At 37.5% G+C, this 16,164-nt stretch overlaps 2 protein-coding genes across 3 annotated transcripts; both read left to right on the top strand.

Moving 5' to 3' along the window:
- The first annotated feature begins 494 nt into the window (after positions 1 to 494).
- On the top strand, positions 495 to 8,637 carry adipor1a (adiponectin receptor 1a). Of its 2 annotated transcripts, XM_053316209.1 has the most exons (9): positions 495 to 597; positions 2,390 to 2,605; positions 2,692 to 2,805; positions 4,663 to 4,834; positions 5,027 to 5,109; positions 5,197 to 5,213; positions 6,001 to 6,188; positions 6,338 to 6,531; positions 6,752 to 8,637. In XM_053316209.1, the coding sequence occupies exons 2-9, from the start codon at positions 2,459 to 2,461 to the stop codon at positions 6,878 to 6,880; spliced, it is 1,044 nt and encodes a 347-aa protein (XP_053172184.1). In that variant the 5' UTR covers positions 495 to 597; positions 2,390 to 2,458; the 3' UTR covers positions 6,881 to 8,637. The 2 variants fall into 2 exon arrangements, with proteins under 2 accessions (XP_053172184.1, XP_053172183.1); XM_053316208.1 differs by having other exon boundaries at positions 5,027 to 5,213.
- Positions 8,638 to 10,368: 1,731 nt separating this feature from the next.
- Positions 10,369 to 14,279, top strand: rabif (RAB interacting factor). Its single transcript, XM_053315737.1, has 3 exons — positions 10,369 to 10,472; positions 12,690 to 12,841; positions 13,762 to 14,279. Exons 2-3 carry the CDS (start codon positions 12,698 to 12,700, stop codon positions 14,008 to 14,010), a joined length of 393 nt encoding a protein of 130 aa, XP_053171712.1. The 5' UTR covers positions 10,369 to 10,472; positions 12,690 to 12,697; the 3' UTR covers positions 14,011 to 14,279.
- Positions 14,280 to 16,164: the final 1,885 nt, after the last annotated feature.

Below are 16,164 nucleotides of genomic sequence, written 5' to 3'. Positions count from 1 at the left end.
AAGGATAGGGCACTGATTAAGAGGAAAGGAGGATATTATAAGGCCAAAAAGGTGGGCGGAAGACTAGAAAGGAAAGTATCACAAAATACAGAAGTTGGTCATGACAAAAAACTATGAGGAAAGGAACAGAGGGGAGGAAATCATCATAACAGGGTTAAATAGCCCTTTGGTTGTACTGGGGTAAAGGAACAGTGATGGTGATGTGTGTGGGAACTGTGGAGATAAAGAAAATGCTTAACATATTGGTATTACACCATGTATGAAGCAGAAAGAGTAGTACATGGTAAAGTGAGAGAGGTGGGACTGGAGTGGGATCTGAAGGAGAGTGAGGGGCATGTGGCAAGAGTCGCCAGGAAGACACCATGAATGACTAAAAGTTAGTGGGTGATATTTAAAAAATGCGCTAAATAACATGGTGTTAACTTCTCTTTGACAGTAGATGGCGGTATGCTCCTCATCGTTCTTTGAGATCTGCCAGTAAATCAAGAGTAGAAGAAAAAGGTTAGGTTTACGGAAGAGATTTTAGCTTCCGGAAAGGATTGTTTTCGCATTTTCGATAAATAATTCACCTTCCTGGTTTGAAGGCTACCTTGTCAGGTAACTTTTGTCAATTTAATGAACTTGCAACAGTAGATGCCAATATTGAGAGGATATATTTGTGTGTGTGTGTGTTCGCCTGCTGGTAGGTTAAGAAATACACCGCCGCGGCAGCTCGGCGCTAGCTACAAGGTATCTAACATTAGCGAGATGATATAAGAGCCATCTGTGTCCGTCTAACCTACAACACTGGTCGGTACTCGTTAAATTTCAGGTCAGCTCCTTCACACAATATGTACTGAACCGTGTAGAGTTGGTGAATCTGCGTTTAATCGATCATATGTTGCGGTTGTTTACATTTTTTCCGTCTGACACGGAGCTAATGTTAATACACATCCGTCTGCTAACCTATGAAACCTTTGTGTAAGGCTTTGTTTGTGTTTTCAGCCTCGGATCTGTGTCATAGATCAATGTTTTTGTCTTATATCACCAGGATTGTCGTGCTGTTGACCGATAATTGATCAGCTCTGAATGAATCGAGCCGCTGCTTTGTTCCTGTTTTGTGATGTGACAAAACAGGGATCCCGATAGATAACCACGCTTTTAATGAAGATTTTGATTCATGACCACAAATAGCTTTAAACCAGCAATCATCTTAAAACCTTAAAGCTAGCGCTAAGCGATATGGACAAACTTAAAAATCACAACATTTTTTGAGCAAATGCCTCAATATCGATATCACCACCATATTGTAGGGATGACCGCAGGTGCTTTCACAAAATGTTTACCCAATGAAACTTCTGATAAATAATCATCAGAAATGTACAGTCTCCGGCCATTTAATTAGGTATATTTATGCAATCAAAATCAATCCAATACAACAGCTCTGCTTTATATTCGACGTTTATGAAGTACGCGTTTTCAGTTTTTGTTGATATTGTCAAAAAAGTGATAATTATACTTTATATTAACTACTGAGGTCGTACTAAGCGGTGGTGGCGTACTGGGGTGAATTATGTTGAATGGTGTTGCTAATATTTTGCCCCCCTCATGTATGTTAATAGGGTGGACAAATTTATTAGGAACACCATTCAATATAATGCACCCTGATACACCACCATCACCCACTATGACCTCAATCAAAACAAAGCACAATTATCACCTTTTTTTTGACAAAGTCTACAAAAACTGAACATGTATTAAGCTTCATAAACATAGACTTTAAAGCAGAGCTGTTGTATTGGATTGAATTAGATTGCACATGTGTACTAAATGAAGTAGCCGGTGACAAGCTAGAACAGACTAGTAAGTTAAGAAAATAAGATCACTTTACTATAATGTAGCCTTTAAAACCAGGAAAATCTTATCCCAATATTACAATATCCTCTCTCTAATGTCTAATATCTAATAATATCTGGTCTCAAAATATCAATATATTGATATTTTGCCGAATCCCTACTTTAATCTTCACTACTGTGCAATATTCATATTTTGAGATATACTAATAATTACAGTTTAACTGAGCAATTTATATACTTATTTATTTTATTTTTCACTTCCAATCTGTGCGATAACAATATCAAATTCAGGAATATTATCACTCAACACCAATATTACTCTTGTAAATAATGTTAGGTTTATTTTACTATATATTTTTTTTACCACTGTTGTTCTTTATTCTTTTTTATTGACGCTCTTCTATTTTTACTGTTCACTTTGCTGCTGCAGTAATATACATTTCCCCATAGTGAGACTAATAAATCTTATCTTACAATATTACTATGTCTTAAAAAGTACAGCGTTACATTATCATAGCAAATACATATTATGATTTGTGTTTCTGGCTGCTCAGGAGGACTTTTAAGTGTACCATCTGACACAGAATACAAAGACTGTGAGTGTGGCATCAGGCAGTCTCCCTATGTCAGGCCGAAACGGGTCTGCAAGTGATGCAGACTGCCGGATCTCTGAGGACTGCCGTGTCCCAGATGTTGAGCTGATGGAGCTGGGCCCACTGCTGGAGGAAGGAGGGGGTCGACAGGCAGCATCTAAAGGTGTCCATCCGGAGGTAGGACTGTTTCAAAAAAAAAAAAAAAACAGAGAAATGCTGTTTCTGCTCAGTAGCTTCAGTAATCTCTTATGATGTCTGTAAAGGGAGCCTCGATGCTTGCTGATGAGGAAGAGGAGGATGATGAGGTGGGAGAGGTGCTGACCTTACCACTTCAGGCTCACCACGCCATGGAGAAGATGGAGGAGTTTGTACACAAAGTAAATATGTCTTCTCAATTTAATAATCCCTGAACGTGGAGAGGTACCCATTCAGTGTGCAGCTCAAATCCAGATTTTAATTTGCTAAACTGCCAGTAAAATTACTGATGCAGTGACATTAGATTAATCCATGTTTCAGACTGATGTGTACAGGTCTGCATATTATCCAGTCTGGTTTCCCTTTCCTGCTCCCATTTTGGGTTTTATTGAGCACAGATTTATATAATAACTAGTATTGATATTGTTACTATAAACTAAGTAGTTACTTCTAGTTCTTTCATCAAGCAATTCAGTTCCTCTTGATCTGAGAAACATGAATGTTATCATAAATAACATCATAAATACGGGGTCATTAAACATCCAAATATGAGAGAATATAGAAAAGAGATCCAATTACATTTCACCACTTTGCCCGCACCCTCATGTTGAACCTACATAAATATTGCAACAGCCACAGTAGATTAGCTGAAACTCAACACCCTGTTGAGCTCACAGGTGTATGTTGTATATTTCTCTGGTTAAGCAGTGAGATTAATGGACATACAGTTGTAGGTCTTGGTGAACAGCAACAACCAGGGATAGAAACCCGAGATAGAGGTATAGTATGAGTGAGTTTTATTTTTCAGGTCTAATATTAACGACTCTGTTAACTGATTTAATGAACTGTGCTCCTTAGCTCTTGATACCATTGTTCCAGATAAAATCAGACTGGCCCGGTTTGTCAATCTGTTCCCTTGACTAGATTCAGTGCCATAGAAGAGATAATGGAAAGGCTGAGTGTAGAGCTAGAGAGTGTAGATGAAAAAATAACACGTCCATGTTCACTACCTTCACATGAAAGAGCTATTAACCATTCTCAATCAAGATGTGAGAACATTTGGCCTGATCAACAATGACAAACATAACCCAAGGTTTTTGTTTGATAATGTTAACCATCTGCTCAACCTTATACATAATAGATTACCTGCCACCTGCTCTGATGACTGTGATAAGTTTCCAAATTTCAAGTTACCTGTCCTGTTCTGCTGTCTGAGTTCAATCCTATTTCCATGCAAGATCTCGTCAATATAGTTTCACACAGGTGTCCATCCTGCCCTGCACATACATTTCAAACTACATTTCTTAGAGGTCCTGCCAGTCATTGCTCCCTGTCTTTTCTCTGTTGTCAATCAGCCTCTCTCCTCTGGTTACATACCTGAATATTTCAAGACAGCCAGTGTCTTCCCTCTACTGAAAACAATCCTCTCTAGATACCACCAGTTTAGTTAACTACAGGCCCATTTCCAAACTTCCAACTGGTTCAAGGATACAATATCTTTTGATAAATTTCAATCAGGCTTCCATCAAAGACATACCACTGAAACAGCACTGCTTAAATTAACTAACTACACTCTTATGTGTACAGATGAAGGTGAATATTCTGCCTTTGACACCACTGACTGCCATTTTAATTGATAGACTACTGAATTGGGATGGTATCTCTGGTACTCAGTTGGCACTCAAACATACATATATCACTACTCCATACAATGATCATGAAAGCAAAGTTGTTTCCAATAAACTAAAAGGTCACAATATTTTTCAGTTCATTTGTAACCATTGTGACATTTTCAGCATTTAGGGCATCAGTATTGCAGCTTGATCTTTAACCAAAAACACATACATTTTTAGGTGAGTGGAAATATTAAAGTATTTGGAAACTTTAATAAATGCCCATAACACAAAATACATTTTATATTTAAATCTCTGTAAAGATCATCAGCATTTAACCACATAGATATATTTGAACTGTTCATAACAAAGTCATAGTAGTTATGAATGTGGGCTTCTGTGAGTAAAAGCTATTCTTTTTCTCAGGTTTGGGAGGGACGCTGGAGGGTCATCCCTTTCCATGTGCTTCCAGAGTGGCTGAAGGACAACGATTACCTCCTGCACGGACATCGTCCCCCTATGCCCTCTTTCCGGGCCTGCTTTGGAAGCATCTTCAGAATTCACACTGAGACGGGAAACATCTGGACTCACCTGTTAGGTGAGAATGATTATTGTTGAACATTAGTTAATGTTGTTGCTAAAGAGACTAGTTTACATGTAGATTTTTTTTTTAAATGTTATAATGTAACAGCATTTTAAAGCATTTCTGTCGTTGGCCATTTATATGTTAAGTGGTCTGTTTCATGCAGGAGTCAAGGAGACACTGATAAAAGAATTTTGTTTTCCTCAGGGCTGATCTTGTTCATTTGTCTGGGCACGTTAACCATGCTGAGGCCTAACGTGTACTTTATGGCCCCACTGCAAGAGAAAGTGGTGTTTGGGATGTTCTTCCTGGGAGCTGTGCTCTGCCTCAGCTTCTCCTGGCTTTTTCATACGGTCTACTGCCACTCTGAGAAAGTGTCTCGCACCTTCTCCAAGTAAGACCTCATACTGTCAAACACTGTTTCTCTCCTACTTTTACAGCATTTCTTAAAGAAATCATTTGTAACTGTCAGTCTGTGCCTATTTTAAGTAACAGAAGGGCAGGTTTTTAAATAATGTATTAGACAGAATACATAATCATCGGTCAGGACAAAATAGTCCATCGTCCAGCCAAACCTTAGATGATGCTGCATAATAATTTTTCTTATTTTCAGAATGAATTGTTATTGCCAAATGAGGTGCTTTCTTTATCCTCTTGGCAACAATCTGTTAAAGTTTCTCACATATACAGGTTATGTGACGTCTTCCTCATTCCTTCAGAAAATATTTCAGGCTCTATTACAGAAAGAAACTCTATAATCAAGATACAAAAGATAAGCTTTTTGAATATGTACAAAAAAATATACCCAAAAAACACAACCAAGAAATGTTAAAAATGGAAAAGGGAAGAAAGCTTGGCGCAGTCAGTCCAGAGATGGTCCATAAGTAATATGTAGAAAAGATAATGTCAAATAACCTACACATAGAGCCACACTCAAATCAACATGCACCACTAAGTAGCTTTCAATATGAGGCTGTGCCTGATCTTGTCTAAATAAAGACAGGAAACCGTATCATTGATCTACCTCCTAAATAAAGAAGCATGGGATGATCAGAATAACAGTTTTAGTTAACAGTGCTAAACATCAAAGCCTCCTGAGTGTCATTGCACCTGTGTTTCATAAAACATGACAGAATTTTAGCTGTCTTGTGTTAAGCTATCATCTTTGTATCTTTCCTCAGGCTTGACTACTCGGGCATCGCCCTCCTGATCATGGGCTCCTTCGTGCCCTGGCTGTACTACTCATTCTATTGTTCCCCTCAGCCTCGACTTATCTACCTCACCATTGTATGCGTTCTTGGTATTGCCGCCATCATAGTGGCCCAGTGGGACCGGTTCTCCACACCTCGTCACAGACCTACACGAGCAGGTGCTCACCAGTTCAGAATAATACTGTATATGCAGTATGTGTGGCATATGTTTTTTTAAACATATGCCACTGTTTTTATTTTTATTCATATTTTTATATTAATATAAAGAAATGTTGATTTTGACGCCAAGTCCATTCTTTTTTTCAAGGTGTTTTTATGGGTCTGGGACTTAGCGGCATTGTTCCCACCATGCACTTCACCATTGAGGAGGGCTTTGTTAAGGCCACCACGGTTGGCCAGATGGGCTGGTTTTATCTGATGGGTGCCATGTATATCACTGGTGCTGGGCTGTACGCCGCCAGAATCCCTGAACGCTATTTCCCGGGCAAGTGTGACATCTGGGTAAGTATTTAGTTTGTTATGTAACATAACAACATTTGCTTTTGAGAGTTGCAGCACACAAATATTCATGTTTGAAACATGAGTGTTTCTAATTTACAAAATAAAGAATTACAAGAAGGGGCAGTTTGAGACACCACTATTATTTTTTTCTTTGTTTGATCAAACACACGCAGAGGATTATTCATGTTACTTATATACATGTTTCTTTTACTCCTTCCAGTTTCACTCTCATCAGATTTTTCATGTTCTGGTCGTGGCCGCGGCATTCATCCATTTCTATGGAGTTTCCAACCTGCAGGAGTTTCGTTATGGCCTCGAGGGAGGATGCACAGATGACTCTCTACTCTGAGAGCCCTGACTGTGATTTACACTTACTTTTCTTTATAGGCCCCCTCCACACACACACACACACACACACATACACACACATACAAAATGCTGCTGGAAGTCAATATATTCACTTATTGCTCCTTCTGTACTTCTGATTTGCTAACATGTCGTTAGGGTTTTGGTGATGTTTCTGCTTTGGCCCTGTTTTGCTCCAATAAAGTAGCATTGACTAGCCAATGAACTGTGGAGGGAATCTTCAATAGGCACTACTTCTTCAATAATTATGAAGCTTGAAGTCAAGTAAGATAAAAATGGGTTTAAACCAAAATCATGCATCCCTGTAACTGATGGTCACTTCTTAGAAGCTTGCTAGTACCCCAATATCTCCATAGTCTGTTACCATTGCACAAAGAGTGCAGAGAGTATTATTTGTGCTGTAGCAGAGCGCACGTACTGTAAACTATTCCTTTTCTCCCGCTCAGTGTGCACGCAGGTTAGAAGATGAATGTACCGACCAATAGGAGTTCGGTGTAGAACAGTCCAGGACCATTACTCGAAGATACTCCAGTATACTGGAGGGCCTTCACATATGAGGAGGATGAAAGGATACACACACAGTGTGTATGGATGTCCCCAGATTTTTATTTTAAACCATGCTGACACTGATTGTGCAGCAGGCCATTAAAACATGGACACAAATCTACCCACACTGCAATAAAACATGAGCTGTACTGGGAAAGCACAGGCAATACCCTAAAATCCCACTGAAACAAACTAGTCATGAAAGGAACATGTAGTTTAAACCCCATAAAAATGATCCACTGAGTAATACGGGGGTTGATTTTAATTAGATGTTTACCTGTGTGGCATTTCAATCAAAATGAATCAATTGGATTGGATACTTAAATTGAATTTCTCTTTTTATTTTTAATTCTGAAAAGTTTGTTTGCATTCGATGCATTATCATTATTATTGTTATTATTATTATTTTATGTGGTGGAAGTCCCAAACAAATGATTTTTAAATAGTTTAATGGCACAGAAAAGCTGGAAAGGTTTGTAGCATCTGTGTAAAAACAAATGAGGTCAGTACAGGTTAGACTAAGATGCTTAACATGTGGACATGAAAAGAACTCCCCTGCTGTCATTTTTCAGTCTGGTAATACATCTTTAATCCATTTCTAGAGTAATAGTTCCTGGGCCCCCACGCACAATGTACAGATCCGAATAGGTCAAATTGTGTTTTTGTCAGCTAGAGATATTTCGTTTGTGCTAGATTTCAGATGCAATCAGAGGTGTAAATATCAAATGCACCTTAGTGTATACTATTAAATTCAAAACTTTAAATCGCTGTACGGGGTTTAAAATGTGTTACGTTTGATTGATATAAACTTTTAGTATTCCTGTGCCTTAGGCCAACGGAAATGTTTTTAAATAAAAGGGCCTATCTTAACAGTCAAGGGAGCTTCAAGGATTTCCAGATGTTGACTTTTGTTGTTTTCCTTGCCATATATACAATCGAATCATTATTGAACTTACAACTCCATGGATAGGTTGTATCAACTGCTGTTTAAGACTCCTTTTTCTAGATCAACTTATTCAAGCTTTATTACAAAGACTAAAATGGTGTATTCTTGACTTTGTGTAATGTCCTGTGTAGAAAGTGATAAATCATACATTTCACTGAAATGTAAACATAAATATTTATTAATGGTAATCTTGGAAAATTATTGTAATAAATTTTTTTCCACATGTACAAACATGGTGTCCCTTTGCTTGTGTGTCTACAATGAGAATTTGAAAGTTGTCCTGATACATGCAGCAGAACCTGACTGAACCTGAATCTCCGATCTTCAAAACAGTTCAAGTGAATTGTAAAGATGAACAGTAATTATGTTTTCAGCATATAAACCTTGACTAAAGAACACTTTTCTCTCATCTTGGATTAGCTGCTGGTTTGAGATTCCATTTAGCACAGAACATGTGAACATCGGCAGAGATGTGTGTTCACATCTGTAATAATGTCCATCATTAGAAAATACTCCCTGTGTACTTTTTTTTTAAAGTATATTTTTTTGGGCTTTTTTGCCTGACGTCACACTGCCCATGTATGTCAAGTACTGTCCTATTATTTCATAAAGAGGATACTTTTATGTTTACTGAGATACTGTACTTATACTTATTCTTATTATTATTTATTCTACTTCATACTATTGTTTTATTACTCCACTACATTGTGGAGGTAAATATACAAATCCTATGATGAATTTATAAATAATCATATATGTTGGTAGTCATTAACATTGGCTTCTTCATGAACACCTAGGCTAATAAGCACACAGTCACAATTGTTACAACATTAAAATTCTGCATACAGAGTTATGCATCACTAATGATATAATAACATAATAATTCTCCATACTGAGTACTACACCTTAGTTACAGTATATTTTACCGATAATACTTATGTACTTTATTTGTAATTGACTCTTTTGAATAATTTTACTTTTAAGTGAGCGTTAATGTTTCTGCCGTGACAGCTTTAGCTATTGTTATCCTCACAAACCACCCTCAAAATCAGGAAGTTACAATTTTGGTATTGTCAAAATTCACAATTTATCATAAAACTCACAGCTGTTATAGTAGGCTAAGTGAAAAAAAGAACAAATTATGAGGAGGCAAGAGGGTGAGGGTTGCCTGGAGTTCAAGTTTATTGACTGTATTATTATTATGTTTTTAGACATATGTGCAGTCTGTCAACTATTTCACTGTAAATCTAGATCAAACACGAATTACAAGAGCATGACCTGCAAACATATCTACATGTTTCACTGGAAATAAGTTCCTCTCCTGTTTGACTCATCAAAGTGTTGGCAATTCATTTCAGTTGCTCAGTCTAAATGTCTACACAAACAGACAGAGGGAGAGAGAGATAGTGAGAGAGAGAGAGAGAGAGAGAGAGAGAGTGTGTGTGTGTGTGTGTGTGTGTTTGTTTGTGTGTGTGTGAGTGAGTGTGTGTGTATGTAATGTATATCTACTTATTACAGTGTCCGATAAATGCACGGAAAACTAAACCTTTCCGCTTCGCCACGGCCCGACATGCGCAAGGGTGCGGGGTCCCACCCAACGCTACTTGCAGCTTTAATTTCATTTCCTTTTTTTAACAGCATTTGTAGCTAATTCTGTTCGCTCAGATTTAGCTATTCTTATGTTTTTTTATGTTACTTATTTTTTTGTTAGTGTAATAAATTCATTATGTTTTGTGTGTATTGAAAAACAACTAATAATTGTTCTCTCAAATAGCATAGTTTAAATGACTAAAATGAATCATATTTCATCCCTAAACCTATCATCTTTGCCACTTCTACAGTGCATTTTTAACCTACATTCAATAGACCGTATAATTAGCAGAAACAATGATACAGTATTTTTTCTAGTCAATAATTCAGATTTATCCTGTTTAATTAGGAACCAAAATAATCGCCGTGTGTTTCTGACCGAGAGCATTAGTGGGTGGAAACCATCTAGTATGCTAGCCTAGCTTTAGTTAACCTGTCTGTTTTTACCAATCAGTTGTCAGTGTTCAACCTTGTTTTCCCCGTCAATCTTTCGGTAGGTCTTGTTTTACTTTACTCAGACATGTGTAACAAATGTTGACGGTGTGTTTTGTGTTTTTTTGTCTCGTCACTGTCGGCGGAATTCAGTGTTAGAATCAGTGTTAGCATAGGCGTTAGCTGCAGCTCCAGTGACAGTAACTTAGACACTGCAACCTTAGTTTTTACAGCTGAGCTTTTATTCTGTTTAGCTGTAAGTATATCAGAGTGTGCGTAAACATGCATAATATAAGTCATACTCACGTCGCTTAAGTTAGCTAACGATTAAGGGTTAATAGAGGGAAAAGTTAAGGGAAACTTAAATAATGATATTTATCGACGGATTCTCCGTTTTTGCTCCGACACCTGAGTGTTAGACATCATAGCAAAAGCCTTGTTAATATTTAACATAATATCTGGATGTCCAGTGATCAGGATGATGATGATCATTATTAGGATTGGATTAATCGAATTGTTGTGGGTTTTGATCTGGAATTGATCTGATGTCTGACTGGAAAAATATCAGTGAAATTGCCATTTTCCGTTTTCATGAGCAAAGTAAAGGTTTCACAAATGTGAAGGTGCGTTTTAACAGCGCTAAGGCTTTTTCTACTATGTCTAGCACTCTTTCACAGGTGTTGGAACAAAAAGGGGCATCAGTCATTAAATAAGAGAGCAGGTCATTGTCCAATCAGAAATTCTGCTCCATAATCGCACATTAAAATCAAAATGGCCGATTACCTGTTGGATTTAGGATTTGGCTCCAAGAGACTTTTTTGTGCATCTGAACATGGTGCATGTGCATGCTGAATGTCATTAACCTGCATTGATCTGGGGGGAGGGACTTCCAATTTTAAGATGTTTTATGTGGCGACGTAGAGCCGTTTTGCCACGCCCATTTTGGCAACCCTTAATTTATCACATTTTTCACCAAGTCTGGCACGTGTGCAAATTTTCATGAGTTTTTGGGCATGTTTAGGCAGCCAAAATAGCCTCACAGAAAGGAGATGGCAGGATTATGCCTCTGTCTGTATAATCCCTGTTTTATTCAAACTACCACACCACCCTGGAGGACTGTGGAAATCAAAGCATATTTTACATTGGCAGGAGCTCAAGTGAGTTGAAGACCAGTCAGAGAGATGAGGCTGCATGAATGATGGTTCCTTGGTTACTTCTAATGTGTAGTCAGTACCTGCATTGAGCATCTCAGATTATTACATACTGAATGTGATCATTCATTCAAATATCATGATGAGCAGTGGCAGAATCAGGATGTGGAGCATATAAAGGGCAAATGATAGATTTAATGAGCTCTCATCAGCAGAGAACAACTATGCATTTTTACCCCTAACCCTAAACCAACATCTGGAATAAAAACATTTAACATTTTAATCACCTTTAATCCCTCTCAGTAGATGACTGCAGGAGAGGCTATAGTCCTCATATAATGAATGATTAATGATTAAACCAAGTCTCCTTTCACCCATAAAGGGAATTTAATCACTTTGTTGTTTTTTGTTTGTTTTTGCTTCCTTTTTTTCTTTTTTTGAGATAAAATTATATACATTGATAAATTATTATACATTGATGCTGAGGTGCTTCACAGAATGAACAATTCAACTCAATTCTACTTTCAGTTCAGTTTTATTTACTATATAGTGTTAATAAAAGTAACAACAATGATAATAATAACAGCAGGTTGCATGGATGTTAAACAGGACAGAGTCACCAGAGACAAGAGAGAGCACAGAAACTCCAGGGAAGAAGTGAAGTTAGTTACATGCATTTTATATAGTATGATAGACTGAATGCTGTCTATATTAAAAATAAAAGTGCAAAAAAAACAAAACCTTTCATTTATTATACATTATTTTATTAATTAGCATTTATTCATGATTATAATATATTTATTATAGAATAAATGATTTATTATAAAATAGAATTATTTGTAGTATTTACATTATACTTACATTATTATTCTATGTGTTTACAGTGTTATTTACATTATATGATACATTATATGTTACATTATATTTATATCTCTGAATTGGAAACCAACTTCAGCATCGTCTTGAATTCAGCGAATAATTCAAGTGTGAGTTTCTGAACTTCCACATTTTGTTTATCATTTAACAAAATCTGTTTAGCTCTTACGGTCAGTTACTGTCCCTCAGTTTAGTCTAGTTGGGCTGATGAATGAGACCATGTACCAAGCTTTTCTGCGCATGTTTGTCAGGGCTCGAGATGGATAATGACCAACAGTCCAAAGACAGCCCTGACCAGTCTGATCTGCTCTCTGAGGACGGCAAGAACAGGAAGTCTGTTGTATGTCAACGCTGCGGGTCCAAGGTGCTGTGCCCGGGGATGGCTGTGTTTGCAGAGAAAGAGGTAAAGATGGATGACATTATGTACTGAACTCATATCAGTGAAGCTTAAATGTGTTGTTCACAGATTATATCAGTCTGTCAGTCGTGGTGTTTGTACAGCATCATTTCACACAAAAGGAGTTCATTGTGCTTTAGATTATATGAAAGACAAAAAGGCACAAATACAAGCACACATACTCTTACACATACATACATACATATACATACACATACATCTTCAGTGTATATGTACAACAAACATGAGTTTTAAGGCACCAGTAAATACACTGTAGGAGAATGCTAAACCTATTAAAAAGGTCTGTAGGTTCCTTTTTAAATGAGGCTGTTTGATGATTTGGATGCATTACTGCTAAATGCAATCTCACTGCATTTGAAAATGCCTCTGAACACATGACTGTGATTTGAATCCTCACTATTTAAGCTTTATTTTAGCGGCTGTGGCTCAGGTAGAGTGGGTTGTCCACTAACCGCAGGGTGGTTCGATCCCGGACTCTTCCCTGAGCATGATACTGAACCCTAAGTGGCTCTATATGGTTCATTTTCCATTTACCATATTTCTTAAGATAATTATTGTGGAAGTCTTCAGAAGAAATTATGCACATATACAACATCACAATAAAAAACAATTCACACAAAGCATTTACAAATATTAAATAACGGTGTATGTCCAGTCAGCTTGTGGCCTGATGGATCTGCTGCGTTTATAAATAAGGAACATGTCTGATGTGTATAAACCAGGAGAGGGGTCTTAGATTGTATTCTTAAAACATTGTTCTTCCCTCTGGGTTTAATTGAAAGCAAAGAACAACATCCCATTTAAATTCAGATTCATTGCATGTTTCCAGGTACATACTGAATACAAAATCATTATGCACTACTGATTCTGAGATGTGTTTTCTTTCTGTTGTTTTCTCCCATCAGCTGGTCCTGCCGTCCATGCGGAAAAAGAGCAACCTCAGCACCACAGAGGGCTCAGCGGATGGGGACACTCTGACTGCCCACTGGTTAGTGGATGACATGTACACTTTTGAGAATGTGGGCTTCACTAAGGACGTTGGGAGAATCAAGTATCTAATCTGTGCAGATTGTGAGATTGGACCCATCGGCTGGCACTGTTTGGATGACAAGAAAAGTTTCTATGTCGCTTTGGAAAGGGTGAATCATACATAGTGTAAATACATAGTGAAGCCCAGCAGAACTCTTAAGAAAATGTGTTGGCAGGCTTTTCATGGATTTACTCCCAGAGTTGACCCTAACCCAACATAACCAGTCACACACACACACACACACACACACATTCGATGCATACTGTACATACAGATCTGGGTATTATGCGTACATTAGTGATGTTAACAGGACTATGTCACTACTTTTCTTCTTCATAACACTGACGACAGTATGATCATCCTGTTCTAATAAAAATGTTTTTGGGAAGCTGATGAATGTCACCCTGCAGCTGTTTCCTGGCTAATATGATGCAAGTTCCTTTGTCTCAGTGTCTGTTAACCCACACAATTTGTTAGTCCCTGTCAAATCAATGAGATGAAGATGTCTATAATGTACGTGTAATAGCTGACTGCTGAAACGTCATTACGATTAATTTAACAATTATCAAGAGAAAGTACCAGACTTTCATTAGTTCCAGCTCCTCAAATAATGAGAGTTTGTCACTTTTCTTTGTTCCATATCACTGTAAGTTGAATACTTTTTGATTTTGGGCTGTTGGTTTGACAAAAGACCATTAAAAGATGACATGTGGGGCTCTAGGAACCTGTAATGGGCATTTTTAATATTAAGTAAGTTGATTACTTGAATCAATTTTTTGATTAATTATTTAATGCTAGAAATAATCATTTGTTGAAGCTATTAAAAATGTGCTCATTGTTGAGCAGAATCAGATTCCCATCTGTGTAGATGTGTCCTAAAGATAAAGTGGGTGTAATATGTTGTAATTAACGTTGAGCATCACAGTCTGATATTCAGCTTGCTCCAATTATTTTTGCTGAAAGGGCTAAAACAACAGTTATTAAAATATGTAACTAACATTTCTAGTTATAAAACTGTTATTAAAACATATGCATAGTCTCGTGACTCACCAAGTACGCAATTGCAAATCATTCAAAATGAGTCAGTGACTCCAGAAAATGTATATGCACTGATGGCTGTCAGAGCCTGTGGTGGTCTTAAATTTCTGCCTGTGTGCCATGCATGTCTGCTAGGTAAACCATATATACTGTTAACTGGGTGCATTTATTATCAGATTTGTACTCGCTGTCTGCAGTTTGAGCAGAGCACAACAATAAAGAATACAAATGTCTATTATCGAAAAGTCAACAATCAAACAACAAAAAGAACAGACAGAAAGGGCTGCTTCACCCAAATTTAAAAATAGTGTTTTTCTCACTTCCTTCTTGTGGTATTTAGGCAAATAGAAAAGTATAAACTTGCTTTTCAAAAACATCCACCAGCAACATCTCTCTCCACAGCCTAGGCCCTAATTACTCACTGTTACCTGCAATACTGTAATACTCATTGTACAGCATGTTCTGTGGTTATGCGAGTGATAAAGTGTTGTGGGTGGGTTTGTCATATTTGGGTGGACCAACCCTTTAAAACCTAACCGCATTCATTATTTAATGGTGCAAGTCTTCTGTTTACCACTAGAGGTCGTGATAATCATTATTTGACACAGCGATTTGTTATGTCATTGCTGCCAGTCTGTTACATGATGTGCTCACTGTTGTTGAGTCTGTGTTGTGCACCTGTCCGTCAAAGGCTTCGCCCCCCCCCCCAGTAAGCTGAGCTCCATCAGAGTCAGCAGCAGTGGTGCCTGTCAGCTGAATACAGTGAGAGAGTGATGCTGCTGGTGGAAATGTGTGCTTTCCTTTCAAAGTGTGATTTTTTTTTTTTTTTAAAGAATAAAGACTATTGTGGATGAAGAGTGTTATGTTCAGAATATTATAAAAAGGGGGATGTTAGAAAATGTAGAATTACAACAGTTTATAAATGTGTGTCATTTTATGTGAACAGATCATGGCTGTATACGAGTTGTGATAACTAAATGTGACTTGCTGGCAATTTGGAAAATGTTGCTTTGCTGAGGTGGCATAAGTAGTGAAAGACACCTGTCATTTGTACCCATTAGAATCTACTGACCAAAATCCACCAACAGGAAGTTGAAATGAAACAGAGAACGGTTACATTCAAAGCAGTCTCGCTAATACACTGTAACTAAATGAGTGCAGTTGAAGTTGGCTGTGCTTTTTTGCTGCAGTTTACAGATTAAATAAATGTGATTGTGCCAAGTCAAGTCAGTTTTTATAT

The sequence above is a fragment of the Scomber japonicus genome, chromosome 3 (assembly GCF_027409825.1).
Source record: "Scomber japonicus isolate fScoJap1 chromosome 3, fScoJap1.pri, whole genome shotgun sequence".
In the NCBI taxonomy this organism is placed as follows: Eukaryota; Metazoa; Chordata; class Actinopteri; order Scombriformes; family Scombridae; genus Scomber; species Scomber japonicus.
The sequence above is the reverse complement of the archived record's forward strand: the minus strand, read 5'-3'. Positions and strand labels throughout refer to the sequence as shown.